The 17,671-nt window shown below is 44.4% G+C and overlaps 1 protein-coding gene across 1 annotated transcript in view; it reads right to left on the bottom strand.

The window, feature by feature from the left end:
* Positions 1–467: 467 nt before the first annotated feature.
* The window catches only part of LOC112221249 (nerve growth factor-like), a 35,223-nt gene continuing 18,019 nt past the window's right edge, over positions 468–17,671 (bottom strand). Inside the window, exons 2-3 of the mRNA XM_042330805.1 lie at positions 7,994–8,136; positions 468–1,470 (exon numbers count right to left, since the gene is read on the bottom strand). Coding sequence (XP_042186739.1) covers positions 842–1,456 — 615 coding nt within the window. The 5' untranslated portion in view covers positions 1,457–1,470; positions 7,994–8,136 and the 3' untranslated portion in view covers positions 468–841. The remainder of the gene's footprint in view (positions 1,471–7,993; positions 8,137–17,671) is intronic.

Raw genomic sequence — 17,671 nt, 5'->3', positions numbered from 1 at the left:
TTGGGAACTCCAGTGGGGTGGGGGGTTGGAACTGCAGTACTCCAGTGGGGTGGGGTGGGGGGTTGGGTACTCCAGTGGGGTGGTGGGGGGTTGGAACTGCAGTACTCCAGTGGGGTGGTGGGGGTTGGAACTGCAGTACTCCAGTGGGGTGGTGGGGGTTGGAACTGCAGTACTCCAGTGGGGTGGGGGGTGATTGGAACTGCAGTACTCCAGTGGGGTGGGGGTGATTGGAACTGCAGTACTCCAGTGGGGTGGGGGGATTGGAACTGCAGTACTCCAGTGGGGTGGGGGGATTGGAACTGGTACTCCAGTGGGGTTGGAACTGCAGTACTCCAGTGGGGGTGGGGGGTTGGAACTGCAGGGGGGTTGGAACTGCAGTACTCCAGTGGGGTGGGGGGGGTGGAACTGCAGTACTCCAGTGGGGTTGGAACTGCAGTACTCCAGTGGGGTGGGGGGTTGGAACTGCAGTACTCCAGTGGGGTGGGGGGTTGGAACTGCAGTACTCCAGTGGGGTGGGGGGTTGGAACTGCAGTACTCCAGTAGGGTGGGGGGTTGGAACTGCAGTACTCCAGTGGGGTGGGGGGATTGGAACTGCAGTACTCCAGTGGGGGGGGGTTGGAACTGCAGTACTCCAGTTGGGTGGGGGGGTTGGAACGGCAGTACTCCAGTGGGGTGGGGGGTTGGAACTGCAGTACTCCAGTGGGGTGGGGGGTTGGAACTGCAGTACTCCAGTGGGGTGGTGGGGGTTTGAAATGCAGTATTGCCGTGACTTCATAACAGTAACCATGTGGTCCTGTCGGTCAGTACTGCAGTGACTACAGGACCAGTGATTACAGTACGGTCACTGTCGCCAGGACTTTCGGCTGAGCACACACACACAGGCCACGTCGATGCGGATCAGTCTCCAGGCCACCAGGTCCTTAAAGGAAGTCAGCGCCCGCACGAAGGTGTGCGAGTTGGTGCAGTAGGAGTTCCAGTGTCGCCCGTCGATGCCCAGGCAGCCAGAGCTGCCCGCCCGGGCGCCACGGCACGTGGTCTCAAAGAAGTACTGCTTTTTCTTGACGTTGTTAATGTTGACGTCAGGGAGCACCTCCACCTCATTGCCAGATATATCTGTGGCCTTGGTCTTGTTGCCCACCCAGTTGCTGACACTCTCACACACAGAGTACACCCCCCGGTGCTGTGGCTGACCTACCATGCGCCTTGCCCTGCTGGCCCCGGACCCCTGGCGTCCCGTGGGCTCTTTGTCGGGCGGCTGTGCACTGAAGAGAACGCGGGGTGAGCGATAGCGTCGCTTGGTGAAGAGTTTGGGGTCCACGGTGGGGGCAGAGTTAGGGGTCCTGTTAGGGGTAGGGCCCTGCTGCTGAGCGGAGGCCATGGGGCAGAAGTCCCCTCCCATGGTGCACACGGCCTGGGCACTGACCACGAGGATCAAGACCAGCATGGACGACCTCATGGACACACACACACCTGGCGGGATAAAATACACACACACACACACACAGACGTCAACAATAATGATCAAACACACACACACACACACATGTAAATATCAGGGATCAAACACACACACACACACCAACATTAGGGATCAAATACACACTCACACACAGACGTCAACATTAGGGCTCAAATACACACACAAAAACACACACACAAACATCAGGGATCAAATACACACACAAACATCAGGGATCAAATACACACACACACACACACAAACATCAGGGATCAAATACACACACACACACACACACACACACACCAACATTAGGGATCAAATACACACACGTCAAAATTTTGGATCAAATACATACACACACACGTAAACATCAGGGATCAAATACACACACACAAACAGACGTCAACATGAATGATCAAATACACACACACACACCCGTAAACATCAGGGATCAAATACATACACACACACGTAAACATCAGGGATCAAATACACACACACACTCACACAGAGACATCAACATTATGGATCAAATATACACACACACACACACACACAGACGTCAACATTACTGATAAAATACACACAGAAACACACGTAAACATCAGGGGTCAAATACACACACACAGACATGTCAACATTTTGTATTAAATACACACACACACAAACACACACACTAACGAACACACGCACACAGACGTCAACAATATGGATCAAATGCACACGCTCACACCTACGTCAACATTAGGCATCAAACACACACACAGATGTCAACATTATTGATCAAATTCAGACACACACACACACGTTAACATTATTGATCAAATTCAGACACACACAGACGTCAACATTAGGTATCAAACACACACACACACACAAACAGACATCAACATTAGTGATCAAATACACACACACGCGCGCGTACACACAAACACACACACACTAACGAACACACGCACACACGTCAACATTAGGGAACAAAAACACACACTCAAAGATGTCAACATTAGTGATCATTGACACACAGACGTCAACATTGGGGATCAAATACACACACACACACACAGACGTCAACATTAGGGAACAATTACGCACAAACACACACTCACGTCAACATTAGGGAACAAATACACTCACGTTAACATTATAGATCAAATACACACACACACTCCAAGATTAGGGATTAAATACACACATACACACCCACCCACACACACACAAACAGACTTCAACATTAATGACCAAATTCACACAGATGTCAACATTGGGGATCAAATACACACACGTCAACATTAGGGAACAAATACGCACAATACACAACAAAGATTTCCACATTAGGTATCAAATACACACACACACACACACACACACACACACACACACACACAGAGGTTCAAATATACACACACGTCAACATTAGGAATCAAATACACACACACACACACACAGATGACAATATTAGGGATTAAATGAGCACACACACAAACACAAAATCAACATTAGTGATCAATAATACACACACGACAATGTTAGGTTTCAATTACACACCCACACACCAACATTAGGGATCAAATAAACACACACACAGGTCAACATTAGGTATCAAACACACACACAGACGTCAACATTATTGATCAAATTCACACACACACACACACACGTCAACATTATTGATCAAATTCACACACACACACACACACGTCAACATTAGGTATCAAGTGTACACACACACACGCTGACGTCAACATTAGTGATCAAACACACACACACACACGTCAACATTGGGGATCAAACACACGCATGTACACACACACGTCAACATTATTGATCAAATTCACACACACACACACACACACACACACACACACACGTCAACATTATTGATCAAATTCACACACACACACACGTCAACATTAGGTATCAAGTGTACACACACACACACACACGCTGACGTCAACATTAGTGATCAAACACACACACACACACGTCAACATTGGGGATCAAACACACGCATGTACACACACACATGCACACAGATGTCAACATTAGGGATCAAATACACACACACACACAGATGTCAACATTAGGGATCAAATACAAACACACACACACGTCAACATTAGGTATCAAATACACACACACAGACATCAACATTAGGGATCAAATACACACACACTCACGTTAACATTATAGATCAAATACACACACACACACACTCCAAGATTAGGGATTAAATACACACATACACACCCACCCACACACACACAAACAGACTTCAACATTAATGACCAAATTCACACACAGATGTCAACATCGGGGATCACATACACACACACACACACACACACACACACGTCAACATTAGGGAACAAATACGCACAATACACAACAAACATTTCCACATTAGGTATCAAATACACACACACACACACACACACACAGATGACAATATTAGGGATCAAATGAGCACACACACAAACACAAAATCAACATTAGTGATCAATAATACACACACGACAATGTTAGGTTTCAAGTACACCCACACACCAACATTAGGGATCAAATACACACACACACAGATGACAATATTAGGGATCAAATGAGCACACACACAAACACAAAATCAACATTAGTGATCAATAATACACACACAACAATGTTAGGTTTCAAGTACACGCACACACCAACATTAGGGATCAAATACACACACACACACAGACGTCAACTTTAAGGGTCAAATAAACACACACACACACACAAACGTCAACATTATTGATCAAATTCACACACACAGACGTCAACATTATTGATCAAATTCAGACACACACACACGTCAACATTAGGTATCAAGTGTACACACACACACACACACACACACAGATGTCAATATTAGTGATCAAATACACACGTCAACATTAGGGATCAAATACACACACACACACAGACGTCAACATTAGGTATCAAGTACACACACACACACACACACAGATGTCAATATTAGTGATCAAATACAAATCAACATTAGGGATCAAAGACACACACACACACACACACACACGTCAACATTAGGGGTCAAGAGCACACACATCAACATTAGGGATTAAATTCACACACACACAGACGTCAACATTTGGGATCAACACACACACACACACACACACACACTCACAGACGTCAACATTAGGGGTCAAGAGCACACACATCAACATTAGGGATTAAATTCACACACGCTCACACACACAGACGTCAACATTTGGGATCAAATACACACACACACACATCAACATTTGGGATCAATACACACACATCAACAATATGGATCAAGTATATAAACACGCACACAGACGTCAACATTAGGGATCAAATACACACACACACACACACATCAACATTTGGGATCAAATACACACAGACATCAACAATATGGATCAAGTATATAAACACGCACACAGACGTCAACATTAGGGATCAAACACACACACACACACACACAGAGACATCAATATTAGGTACCAAGTGTACACACACACACACACCAGTGATCAAATACACACACACACACACACACAGACGTCAACATTAGTGATCACATACACACACACATACGGACATCAAAATTAGTGATCAAATACACACACATGCTCACACACACACACACAGATGTCAACATTAGGGATCAAATACACACACATATGGAGGTCAACATTAGGGATCAAACACACACACACACACACACACACACACACACACACAGACATCAACATTAGTGAGCAAATACACACACACACACACTGACGAACAGACATCAACATTAGGGATCAAATACATACACGTCAACATTAGGGATCAAATACACACACACACGTCAACATTAGGGATCAAATACACACACACACGTCAACATTCGTGATCAAATACACACACACAGACGTCAACATTGGGGATCAAATAAACACACAAGCTCACACACAGACGTCAACATTAGGGTTCAAATATACAGTGGGGCAAAAAAGTATTTAGTCAGCCACCAATTGTGCAAGTTCTCCCACTTAAAAAGATGAGAGGCCTGTAATTTGCATCATAGGTACACTTCAACGATGACGGACAACATGAGAAAAAAAAATCCAGAAAATCACATTGTAGGATTTTTTATGAATTTATTTGCAAAATATGGTGGAAAATAAGTTTTTGGTCAATAACAAAAGTTTCTCAATACTTTGTTATATACCCTTTGTTTGCAATGACAGAGGTCAAACGTTTTCTGTAAGTCTTCACAAGGTTTTCACACACTGTTGCTGGTATTTTGGCCCATTCCTCTATGCAGATCTCCTCTAGAGCAGTGATGTTTTGGGACTGTTGCTGGGCAACACGGACTTTCAACTCCCTCCGAAGATTGAGATTGAGGGTTGAGATCTGGAAACTGGCTAGGCCACTCCAGGACCTTGAAATGCTTTTTACGAAGCCACTCCTTCGTTGCCCGGGTGGTGTGCTTGGGATCATTGTCATGCTGAAAGACCCAGCCACGTTTCATCTTCAATGCCCTTGCTGATGGAAGGAGGTTTTCACTCAAAATCTCACAATACATGGTCCCATTCATTCTTTCCTTTATCAGTCGTCCTGGTCCCTTTGCAGAAAAACAGCCCCATGCTTCACAGTAGGTATGGTGTTTTTTGGATGCAACTCAGCATTCTTTGTCCTCCAAACACGACGAGTTGAGTTTTTACCAAAAAGTTATATTTTGGTTTCATCTGACCATATGACATTCTCCCAATCTTCTTCTAGATCATCCAAATGCTCTCTAGCAAACTTCAGACGGGCCTGGACATGTACTGGCTTAAGCAGGGGGACACGTCTGGCACTGCAGGATTTGAGTCCCTGGCGGCGTAGTGTGTTACTGATGGTAGGCTTTGTTACTTTGGTCCCAGCTCTCTGCAGGTCATTCACTAGGTCCCCCCGTGTGGTTCTGGGATTTTTGCTCACCGTTCTTGTGATCATTTTGACCCCACGGGGTGAGATCTTGCGTGGAGTCCTAGATCGAGGGAGATTATCAGTGGTCTTGTATGTCTTCCATTTCCTAATAATTGCTCCCACAGTTGATTTCTTCAAACCAAGCTGCTTACCTATTGCAGATTCAGTCTTCCCAGCCTGGTGCAGGTCTACAATTTTGTTTCTGGTGTCCTTTGACAGCTCTTTGGTCTTGGCCATAGTGGAGTTTGGAGTGTGACTGTGAGGTTGTGGACAGGTGTCTTTTATACTGATAACAAGTTCAAACAGGTGCCATTAATACAGGTAACGAGTGGAGGACAGAGGAGTCTCTTAAAGAAGAAGTTACAGGTCTGTGAGAGCCAGAAATCTTGCTTGTTTGTAGGTGACCAAATACTTATTTTCCACCATAATTTGCAAATAAATGATTTTCTGGATTTTTTTCTTCATTTTGTCTGTCATAGTTGAAGTGTACCTATGATGAAAATTACAGGCCTCTCTCATCTTTTTAAGTGGGAGAACATGCACAATTGGTGGCTGACTAAATACTTTTTTGCCCCACTGTATACACACACACACAAGCTCACACACAGACATCAGCATTAGTGATCAAATACACACACACACACACACACACACACACACACACACCAACATTAGGGATCAAATACACACACACGCAGAAGTCAACATTAGGTATCAAGTGTACACACACACACACAGATTTCAGCATCAAATACACACGCTCACACACAGACATCAACATTAGTGATCAAATATATACACACACACAGACGTCAACATTAGTGATCAAATACACACACACACACACACGTGTACTCACACACACACACACGCACACACACGCACACAGAACATTAGTGATCAAATACAAACACACACACAGACGTCAACATTAGGGATCTAATACACACACACACACACAGTCTTCAACATTTGGGATCAAATCCGGTTCAAGTCCTCTCGACACTTACTGACATCTGAGAACCTAAAGGCTGGAAACTTGGATTTTACTTCTTTGGAGCTTAGAATATAGCAGACTGGTTTCAAAATAGGAGAGAAACTCTGTCCTATTCATCCATGGAGAAAGGTAGCTTGGGGAATATGATGTGGGCTCAGTGTGATGGCTCAGACCGAGTGTGATGGCGGTATCATACATTGATTCAGAGATACAACAGCTGTGTGGTTGTCTGCTTACTGGTAATCACAGCTCACTCCCTGTGTTTTCCCCGTACTGTGCAGATAGAAAACATGTTTACTCTTGCGGCGGCAGTGAACGTGTCATTAGTGTGTTGTACTTTCTCTAACGCTACACCAGGAGGTTTTATAGTGACCACCTGACCAGGGAAAATACTCTGACCAGGGAAAGTACTCTGACCAGGTGAACCTTTTTTGAGATTGTCACTCTCACAGAGATCTTAATTGAGTTTTGCATGTCACTTTTCTCATGAGAGGTTTTTTGAAAATAAAGTTATTCAAATTTGAATTGGTTTGAAGATACGAGAACACCCATCTTGCTTTGCTCACCTGTGCCGTGTTTCTTCCCCAGGAATTGTGGCCCCGGGCGGGGCGGGCTCCTAGAGCACGTGTTCAGAGCGGACTGCCTTCCAGGCTCCTGCCATCAGGCCTGTCTTTCTAGCTCTCTGTGGCCCCCAGCTCGGCCCTGGCCCCTGCCGAGGGAGAGATGAAGGCATGCGACCAAAGCACATCATTTGACAAGCTCACTTCGATAGTCCTACCAAAACTAGGTGAATATTAGTTTTAATCCTCAGCTTCATCTTTCACTTCATGCACCTTGGTTGGAAAGCGAGGTAGAGATTTAGTATGATTTTCCTTCTGCGCTGTAGTGTCATACACAGGGTTTGTAAAGCAGTCCAGCAAGCCACTCTAAACACAGGACAGGCCAGTGTGTTATAATGACACCGTTACATACATACACCTGATACACAGGATGGGCTACGTGTTGGGTTTTATTGTACTGTGTTGGACCTGTGGGTTTTATTGTACTGTGTTGGACCTGTGGGTTTTATTGTACTGTGTTGGACCTGTGGGTTTTATGGTACGGAGTTGGACCTGTGGGTTTTATGGTACGGAGTTGGACCTGTGGGTTTTATGGTACGGAGTTGGACCTGTGGGTTTTATGGTACGGAGTTGGACCTGTGGGTTTTTTGTACTGTGTTGGACCTGTGGGTTTTATTGTACTGTGTTGGACCTGTGGGTTTTATGGTACGGAGTTGGACCTGTGGGTTTTATTGTACGGAGTTGGACCTGTTGGGTTTTATTGTACGGTGTTGGACCTGTGGGTTTTATTGTACTGTGTTGGACCTGTGGGTTTTTTGTACTGTGTTGGACCTGTGGGTTTTATGGTACGGTGTTGGACCTGTGGGTTTTATGGTACGGAGTTTGACCTGTGGGTTTTATGGTACGGTGTTGGACCTGTGGGTTTTATTGTACTGTGTTGGACCTGTGGGTTTTTTGTACTGTGTTGGACCTGTGGGTTTTATTGTACTGTGTTGGACCTGTGGGTTTTATTGTACTGTGTTGGACCTGTGGGTTTTATGGTACTGTGTTGGACCTGTGGGTTTTATGGTACGGCGTTGGACCTGTGGGTTTTATTGTACGGCGTTGGACCTGTGGGTTTTATTGTTGTGTTGGACCTGTGGGTTTTATTGTACTGTGTTGGACCTGTGGGTTTTATTGTACTGTGTTGGACCTGTGGGTTTTATGGTACGGTGTTGGACCTGTGGGTTTTATTGTACGGTGTTGGACCTGTGAGTTTTATGGTACGGTGTTTGACCTGTGGGTTTTTATGGTACGGTGTTTGACCTGTGAGTTTTATGGTACGGTGTTTGACCTGTGAGTTTTATGGTACGGTGTTTGACCTGTGGGTTTTATGGTACGGTGTTTGACCTGTGGGTTTTATGGTACGGTGTTTGACCTGTGGGTTTTATGGTACGGTGTTGGACCTGTGAGTTTTATGGTACGGTGTTGGACCTGTGGGTTTTATGGTACGGTGTTGGACCTGTGGGTTTTATGGTACGGTGTTTGACCTGTGGGTTTTATGGTACGGTGTTGGACCTGTGGGTTTTATTGTACAGCGTGGAATCCACAGGTTTATAGAAAACAGTAAATAGGTTTCCTTGGAACCACAGTGAGACATAACAGCACATATTCCCTACGTGCTGAGGCAGTATTGTCTGTATTAGTGTTTCCCATCTGAAAACTGGGAACTAGATTTTGGTCTTTGAGTATTAAACTCTGACTACGCCACAGCCATTTTCTCAGATCTGTGAACAGAACACTCAACCCTCTCTTGGTTTCGCTCCCGTAGGAATCTCCAATACATTCCAGGGCTCATCTAAATGAGACCTTTGTCTCAGTATGACTGGTAAAGTAAATACATTGCAGTGTAATCCCTCTACCCCCCCTTTCCTAGAGGCAGTATTGTAAGGATGGTGCAGAGCCATGTGGGCAGAGAGAGAGAGAGCTAGTTACACACCACACAGCTCCTCTCCAGCAACACCTTGTTACTGTCACACAGTCTAACTGCCACTAGAAATCAACCATACAGAACACATACTCATCCCTATAGAACACACATACTCATCCCTATAGAACACACATACTCATCCCTATAGAACACACATACTCATCCCTATAGAACACATATACTCATCCCTATAGAACACACATACTCATCCCTATAGAACACACATACTCATCCCTATAGAACACACATACTCATCCCTATAGAACACACATACTCATCTCTTTAGAACACACATACTCATCCCTATAGAACACATAACACACATACTCATCCCTATAGAACACACATACTCATCCCTATAGAACACATAACACACATACTCATCCCTATAGAACACATAACACACATACTCATCCCTATAGAACACACATACTCATCCCTATAGAACACACATACTCATCCCTATAGAACACATAACACACATACTCATCCCTATAGAACACACATACTCATCCCTATAGAACACATATACTCATCCCTATAGAACACACATACTCATCCCTATAGAACACACATACTCATCCCTTTAGAACACACATACTCATCCCTATAGAACACACATACTCATCTCTTTAGAACACACATACTCATCCCTATAGAACACACATACTCATCCCTATAGAACACACATACTCATCTCTTTAGAACACACATACTCATCCCTATAGAACACACATACTCATCCCTATAGAACACACATACTCATCCCTATAGAACACGGAACACACATACTCATCTCTTTAGAACACAGAACACAGGCACACAACAGCTACAGTAGACACACCACACCAGACAGTAGTTCTCCTGAGGTTAGACACATGTACGGTATGTCTGGATGAAGAGGCAAAGCATTTAGCAGAGATGGTTGTAATATCTTCCCAGAGAATATCTACAGAATACAGCTTTGTGCTGCGAGTTCATCAGCATAGTCACAGTCAGAAAGGAGACATAAGTAATGCAGATTGTCAGTGCAGCATCAGCTCAATAGCCTTGAACCTTGAAAGATTTCTATCCTACTTTACTCTATACACTGAGTGGACAAAACATTAAAAACAACTTCCTGATACACCCCCTTCTGCCCTCAGAACAGCTTCTGTTCATCGGGCATGGACTCTACAAGGTGTCGGAAGCATTCCATAGGGATGCTGGTCCATGTCGACTCCAATGCTTCCCACAGTTGTGTCAAGTTGGCTGGATGTCCTTTGGGTGGTGGACCATTCTTGATACACACGGGAAACTTTTGAGCCTGAAAAACCCAGCAGCGTTGAGATTCTTGCCACTAACTGGTGCACATGGCAGCTACTACCATACCCTTTTCAAAGGCAATTAAATATTTTGTCTTGCCCAGTTCAATGACACACATACACAATCCATGTCTCAATTGTCTTGAGGCTTAAAAATCCTTCTTTATCCTGTGTTCTCCCCTTCATCTACATTGATTTGAAGTGAATTTAACAAGTGACATCAATAAGGAATCATAGCTTTCACCTGGATTCCCCTGGTCAGTCTGTCATGGAATGAGCAGGTGTTCTTCATGTTTTGTACACTCAGTGTATAATAGCCATGTTTGTCTTTCTCACAGGGGAAGACACATTTTGCCAAACTAATATGGAAATCTTAATGAAAGATTTTGCTACACCCTTCTTGTTTTCAGTTGCATAACATTCCCTGAATCTTTGAGACCATGTAGTAAAGTTACACCATGACCAGAATACTGTTTAAGACTCTGTGGAAGGCTCCATGGTTCTTAACCTGTATGCTGAATATGCATGCATGCAACGATAAACATGCGTTTTTTGCTGTGTCACTGTAGACGAATTACACTCAGTCATTGATGTGGTTTGTTAGTTCAGAATAGCGCGGCCCACCCACAACCACTGACCTACAACTCATTAGCTCTAATGGAGGCAGTCCATTTAATGAATTCTGTCTGGCATGACTGACAACCAGACCCTGGTGACAAAGACAAGCCACCATCTGCAGCTCGGGAAACAACCCCCCCCCCCTTCCCTGAAAACGTTTGCTTCATTCATATGGTAAAAGTCACACAGTGCCTCTGGTAACCTGAGCCTGTCTGCCCAGCTCCCATTCAGAGCCGTCGGGAGTAGAGTGAGCTGTGGCCCCGATGTCTTTATCTGAGGGCCACCTCTGGGCTTTGAATGACGTGCTGCTCAGTGCGTTGCTGTGCTCATTCTTGCGGAACTGCTCACAGCAGAGCCTGACATACATACACTCTTAGAAAAAAAGATCATATCTAGAACTTAAAAGGGTTCTTCGGCTGTCCCCATAGGAGAATCCTTTGAAGAACCCTTTTTGGTTCCAGGTAGAACCCCTTAAAAAGGGTTTTACCTCCAATGGGGATAGCCGACTAACCCTTTTTTCTAAGATTGTAGCAGGGCTGTTTGGGGACGAGCACGAAGAACCATATGGATACTGGGAATAGTCTTTACCCTGATGACCCAGAGTAAGTTTAACGTTTTAAAGTAAGTGAGCATAATATATTGAGGGTCAGTCAGTTCTAGTACCATATTTACAATGTGCAGGGATACTGGCTCGATGTAGATGTAGGTACTGTATTTATAGGGGTAAGGTGACTAGTATCAGGATAAAACTAGTAGCAGTATATGATAAAACTAGTAGCAGCAGCGTATATGATGATTGTATGTGAGTGGGTGTGTGTGTGAGTGTCGGTGTGCGAGTGCGTGTCTAGGGCCCTGTGAGTGAGTGAGTGAGTGTGTAGGGCCCTGTGAGTGAGTGAGTGAGTGTGTAGGGCCCTGTGAGTGAGTGAGTGAGTGAGTGAGTGTGTAGGGCCCTGTGAGTGAGTGAGTGAGTGTGTAGGGCCCTGTGAGTGAGTGAGTGAGTGAGTGAGTGAGTGAGTGTGTAGGGCCCTGTGAGTGACTGTGTAGGGCCCTGTGAGTGAGTGAGTGTGTAGGGCCCTGTGAGTGAGTGTGTAGGGCCCTGTGAGTGAGTGTGTATGGCCCTGTGAGTGAGTGTGTATGGCCCTGTGAGTGAGTGTGTAGGGCCCTGTGAGTGAGTGTGTAGGGCCCTGTGAGTGCGTGTGTAGGGCCCTGTGAGTGCGTGTGTAGGGCCCTGTGAGTGCGTGTGTAGGGCCCTGTGAGTGCGTGTGTAGGGCCCTGTGAGTGCGTGTGTAGGGCCCTGTGAGTGCGTGTGTAGGGCCCTGTGAGTGCGTGTGTAGGGCCCTGTGAGTGTGCACAGAGTGTAAAAATAAAATACAAGGGTAGCTAAGATAGTCCGTGTAGCCATTCTGTTAGCTATTTACTGTAGTTATCATAGTTAGGGGCTCCAGAGGGGCACCGCGGTCTAAGGCACTGTATCTCAGTGCTAGAGGCGTCATTACAGACCCTGATTTGATTCCAGGCTGTATCACAACCGGCCGTGATTGGGAGTCCCATAGGGTGGCGCACAATTGGCCCAGCATCATTCGGGTTTGGGTTTGGCTGGGGTAGGCCATCATTGTAAATAAGAATTTGTTCCTAACTGACTTGCCTAGTTAAATAAAGGTGAAATAGTTTCATGCTGTTTGAGACTGATGACTGTTCTCTTCTTTTATCAGATTTTTTTCCCAAAGTGACTGACCAAGAGATACTGTATATTGCAATGCTTCATAAAGGTTTGGCAGATGCTAGACAAAATATGTTTTATCCTAATCAGTTAATCTGTCTGTGATAATGGTTTCAACACAACATTCCAGGGGTGTGATCATTCATTTCTGATTTCTCCCCTCCTGATACTCCCATTGGGGAAACTAGACTTTCCTGGAGAACTGAACCTACTGTAAAGTATGTTACACCATGCTTGAAAGATGTCTGTCTCAGTGACAACAAAGCCAGTGTCAGACAAAATACACACACACAGGGCCGGCACTCGTCTTTTGGGGGCCCTAGGTGAGAATTGCACCCATTTTGCTGTGGGGTGAAGAGTTTTTAAAGTACATTTCCTGCAATTCTACACATTTTACCATGACTTATGTCATGTGAAGGATTGAGTGAGATTGACTACCTAAATCAATGCCCTGCGTGCCCGGTCGGTATTCGGCCATGATTACTACATGTTTAGATAGCTGGCAAGACTAACTTACCAATCCCAAAAAAATTGTTAGGTGACATGGCTAATTGAGTGACTGACATAACAAGAGAAACTGCTGATTCACAACCACATTTCAAACATGCATCTTGTGTATTCTATTATAACTCTCAACTAGCAGCCTGGGGCCCTAAGCGACCGCTTATGCCTGGAGCTGGCACTACACACACACACACACACACACACACACACACACACACACGTCACATACACACACACGTCACACACACACACAAAACACCAGGTGACACTGTAGGAGGGGAGATTATGAATTGGTGTGAGAGAATGATCGCTGTAACCTCATCAGTCTTCACTGGTGGGTCAAATATTCCATTGGCCAATGCCACTTAATGCAATAACTGTGTCAGGTGTTTTCTCAGCACACTACCTGACCAGGAATGAAGCTGGGTCGTAGTGATACACTACAACTAGGATTCTAACAAAACTAGGCAAGTCAGTTAAGAACAAATTCTTATTTTCAATGACGGCCTAGGAACAGTGGGTTAACTGCCTTGTTCAGGGGCAGAACGACAGATTTGTACCTTGTCAGCTCGGGGATTCAAACTTGCAACCTTTCGGTTAAAACACCGTAACCACTAGGCTACCCTGCCGCCCCAGTAAATCTCAATTAGGTGTCCGCTCTGAAGATGGTTTGGTGGGATGACACCGTGGTCTATTAGAACCTGAGATACATTTGCATGTCTTTAAGGCCCAGTGCAGTCAAAAACATGAGTTTCCTGTGTTTTATATATACTATAATATGTGGACACCACTTCAAGTTAGTGGATTCGGCTATTTCAGTCACACCTGTTACTGACAGGTGTATACAATTCAGCACACAACCATCCAATCTAAAATAGACAAACATTGGCAGTAGAATGGCCTTACCGAAGAGCTCAGTGACTTAACGTGGCACCATCATAGGATGCCACCTTTCCAACAAGTTGGTCAAATATCTGCCATGCTAGAGCTGCCCAGTCAACTGTAAGTGCTGTTATTGTGAAGTGGAAACGTCTAGGAGCAACAACAGCTAGGTGCAAAGTGTTAGGCCACACAAGCTCAACGAATGGGACCGCAGAGTGCTGAAGTGCGTAAAAAATCATCTGTCCTCGATTGGCTGGAGTGGTGTAAAGCTCACCGCCATTGGACTCTGGAGCAGTTGAAATGCATTCTCTGGAGTGATGAATCATGCCTCACAATCTGGCAGTCCAAGGGACAAATCTGTATACATACTTTTGGTCATGTAGTGTATATATTTCCACACTGAGGTTGGAATAATACTGTGAAAATTATGACAATGACTGTTGGAAAAGAGCTGTTTGAAAAGACCACGTGAAATTTCAGCCTGTTTTGATAGGATGGAGTTTTGGCCTGCCTGGTGACCTCAAACAGGCGGTAAATTAGTTAATAAACCAACAAGAGAGTTCCAAACCTCTGCCAATAACAGCTATTTTTCAACCATCACAGTAAGGTATTTAATTGTTACCCAGAAATGATTTTATATTGAGAAAGAAACAGCTACATTGAACGTTTTTAAGGCCTGCCAGGCTTGGCTTTAGACGCAGACAGGGACTTAGTCATCTGAGTTACTGTCATTACATCATTACAATACGTTATGGCACATTACTTTAACTTGACCCTGATTATACAAGGAGAAGTAAACAAATACTTTAACTGAATCGGAGAAAGGAATAATGAGGAATTACCATTGGCACAACCAAACCCAAAACTAAAGCTGTTTTGAAATTGTAGGATGACGAATCGAGACCCCTACCTGTGTATTTCTCAATGTGTGTAAAAGTCATAATTATTTCAGCCTTACAGATTTAGGAGATTAATTGAAGACAGTTTGCTACAGCAGGAAATGTATCCTACAGCAACAGGAAATGTATCCTACAGCAACAGGAAATGTGAAGGATTTTTTTGTAGGGGTTGATTTTTTTATTTTTTTTATTTCATCTTTAAATAACCAGGTAGGCTAGTTGAGAACAAGTTCTCATTTGCAACTGTGACCTGGCCAAGATAAAGCATAGCAATTTGACGCATACAACAACACAGAGTTACACATGGAATAAACAAAACATACAGTCAATAACACAGTAGAAAAAAAGAAAACAAAAAGTCTATATACAGTGAGTGCAAATGAGGTAAGATAAGGGAGTTAGGGCAATAAACAGGCCATGGTGGTGAAGTAATTACAATACAGCAATTAAACTGGAATGGTAGATGTGCAGAAGATGAATGTGCAATTAGAGATACTGGGGTGCAAAGGAGCAAGAGAAATAAGTAAATACAGTATGGGGATGAGGTAGATAGATGGGCTGTTTACAGGTGCAGTGATCTGTGAGCTGCTCTCACAGCTGGTGCTTAAAGCTAGTGAGGGAGATATGAGTCTCCAGCTTCAGTGATTTTTGCAGTTCGTTCCAGTCATTGGCAGCAGAGAACTGGAAGGAAAGGCGACCAAAGGAGGAATTGGCTTTGGGGGTGACCAGTGAGATATACCTGCTGGAGCGTGTGCTACGAGTGGGTGCTGCTATGGCGACCAGTGAGCTGAGATAAGGCAGGGCTTTACCTAGCAGAGACAACCTGTAGCCAGTGGGTTTGGCGACAAGTATGAAGCGAGGCCCAACCAACGAGAGCGTACAGGTCGCAGTGGTGGGTAGTGTATGGGGATTTGGAGACAAAATGGATGGCACTGTGATAGACTGCATCCAGTTTGTTGAGTAGAGTGTTGGAGGCTATTTTATAGATGACATCACCGAAGTCGAGGATCGGTAGGATGGTCAGTTTTACGAGGGTATGTTTGGCAGCATGAGTGAAGGATGCTTTGTTGCAATATATTCAATTCTAGATTTCATTTTGGATTGGAGATGCTTAATGTGAATCTGGAAGGAGAGTTTACAGTCTAACCAGACACCTAGGTATTTGTGGATGTCCACGTATTCTAAGTCAAACCCTGGACAAGAACGCAGAAGAACTGACTGCGTCAGGCAGGAGAACAAAATTAATGTCCTGGGGAGAAACTCAATTCGATTTTCTTGATTCCTGGCGTCCTCCCCTCTGTCCTCTCCTTGTTCTTTTCGAAAAGGTCAAAGGTATTTGAGGAGAGGAAACGTGGGAACAAATGCTCTTGTATGAAATGACTCTCCTTCTCTAGTGCGTCAAATGACAACCGCAAATTACGTTTACAGGAGGTGGAATCCCAAAATACACGTGCTTAGTGGTAAAATAATAAATGTAGCTAGTTGTGCAAGACATTTTACAGAGAAAATAAGTATATGGTTTTTAATAAATGTTTGCATGCTTTTCTCATCCAAGAAAACAGCAGCCGTTTCAAAGGGAGTGTGGGAGATTTTAAAACTCTTCCAAGATCGGATACACCTGAGCAATCGGGGATAGGAGCAAACTCCTCCGTTCACCTATTTAACGAATTGACACTCCAGTTGGTGACCAGTTATTGGTTTCCGAGTCATGAAGGAGAGGGGGATGGAGGAGACTAAGACAGGACAGACGTTTGCCCTATTGAGAATTTACCCAGATTTCGCCAACAA

The sequence above is a fragment of the Oncorhynchus tshawytscha genome, linkage group LG02 (genome assembly GCF_018296145.1).
Source record: "Oncorhynchus tshawytscha isolate Ot180627B linkage group LG02, Otsh_v2.0, whole genome shotgun sequence".
NCBI lineage: Eukaryota > Metazoa > Chordata > Actinopteri > Salmoniformes > Salmonidae > Oncorhynchus > Oncorhynchus tshawytscha.
The sequence above is the reverse complement of the archived record's forward strand: the minus strand, read 5'-3'. Positions and strand labels throughout refer to the sequence as shown.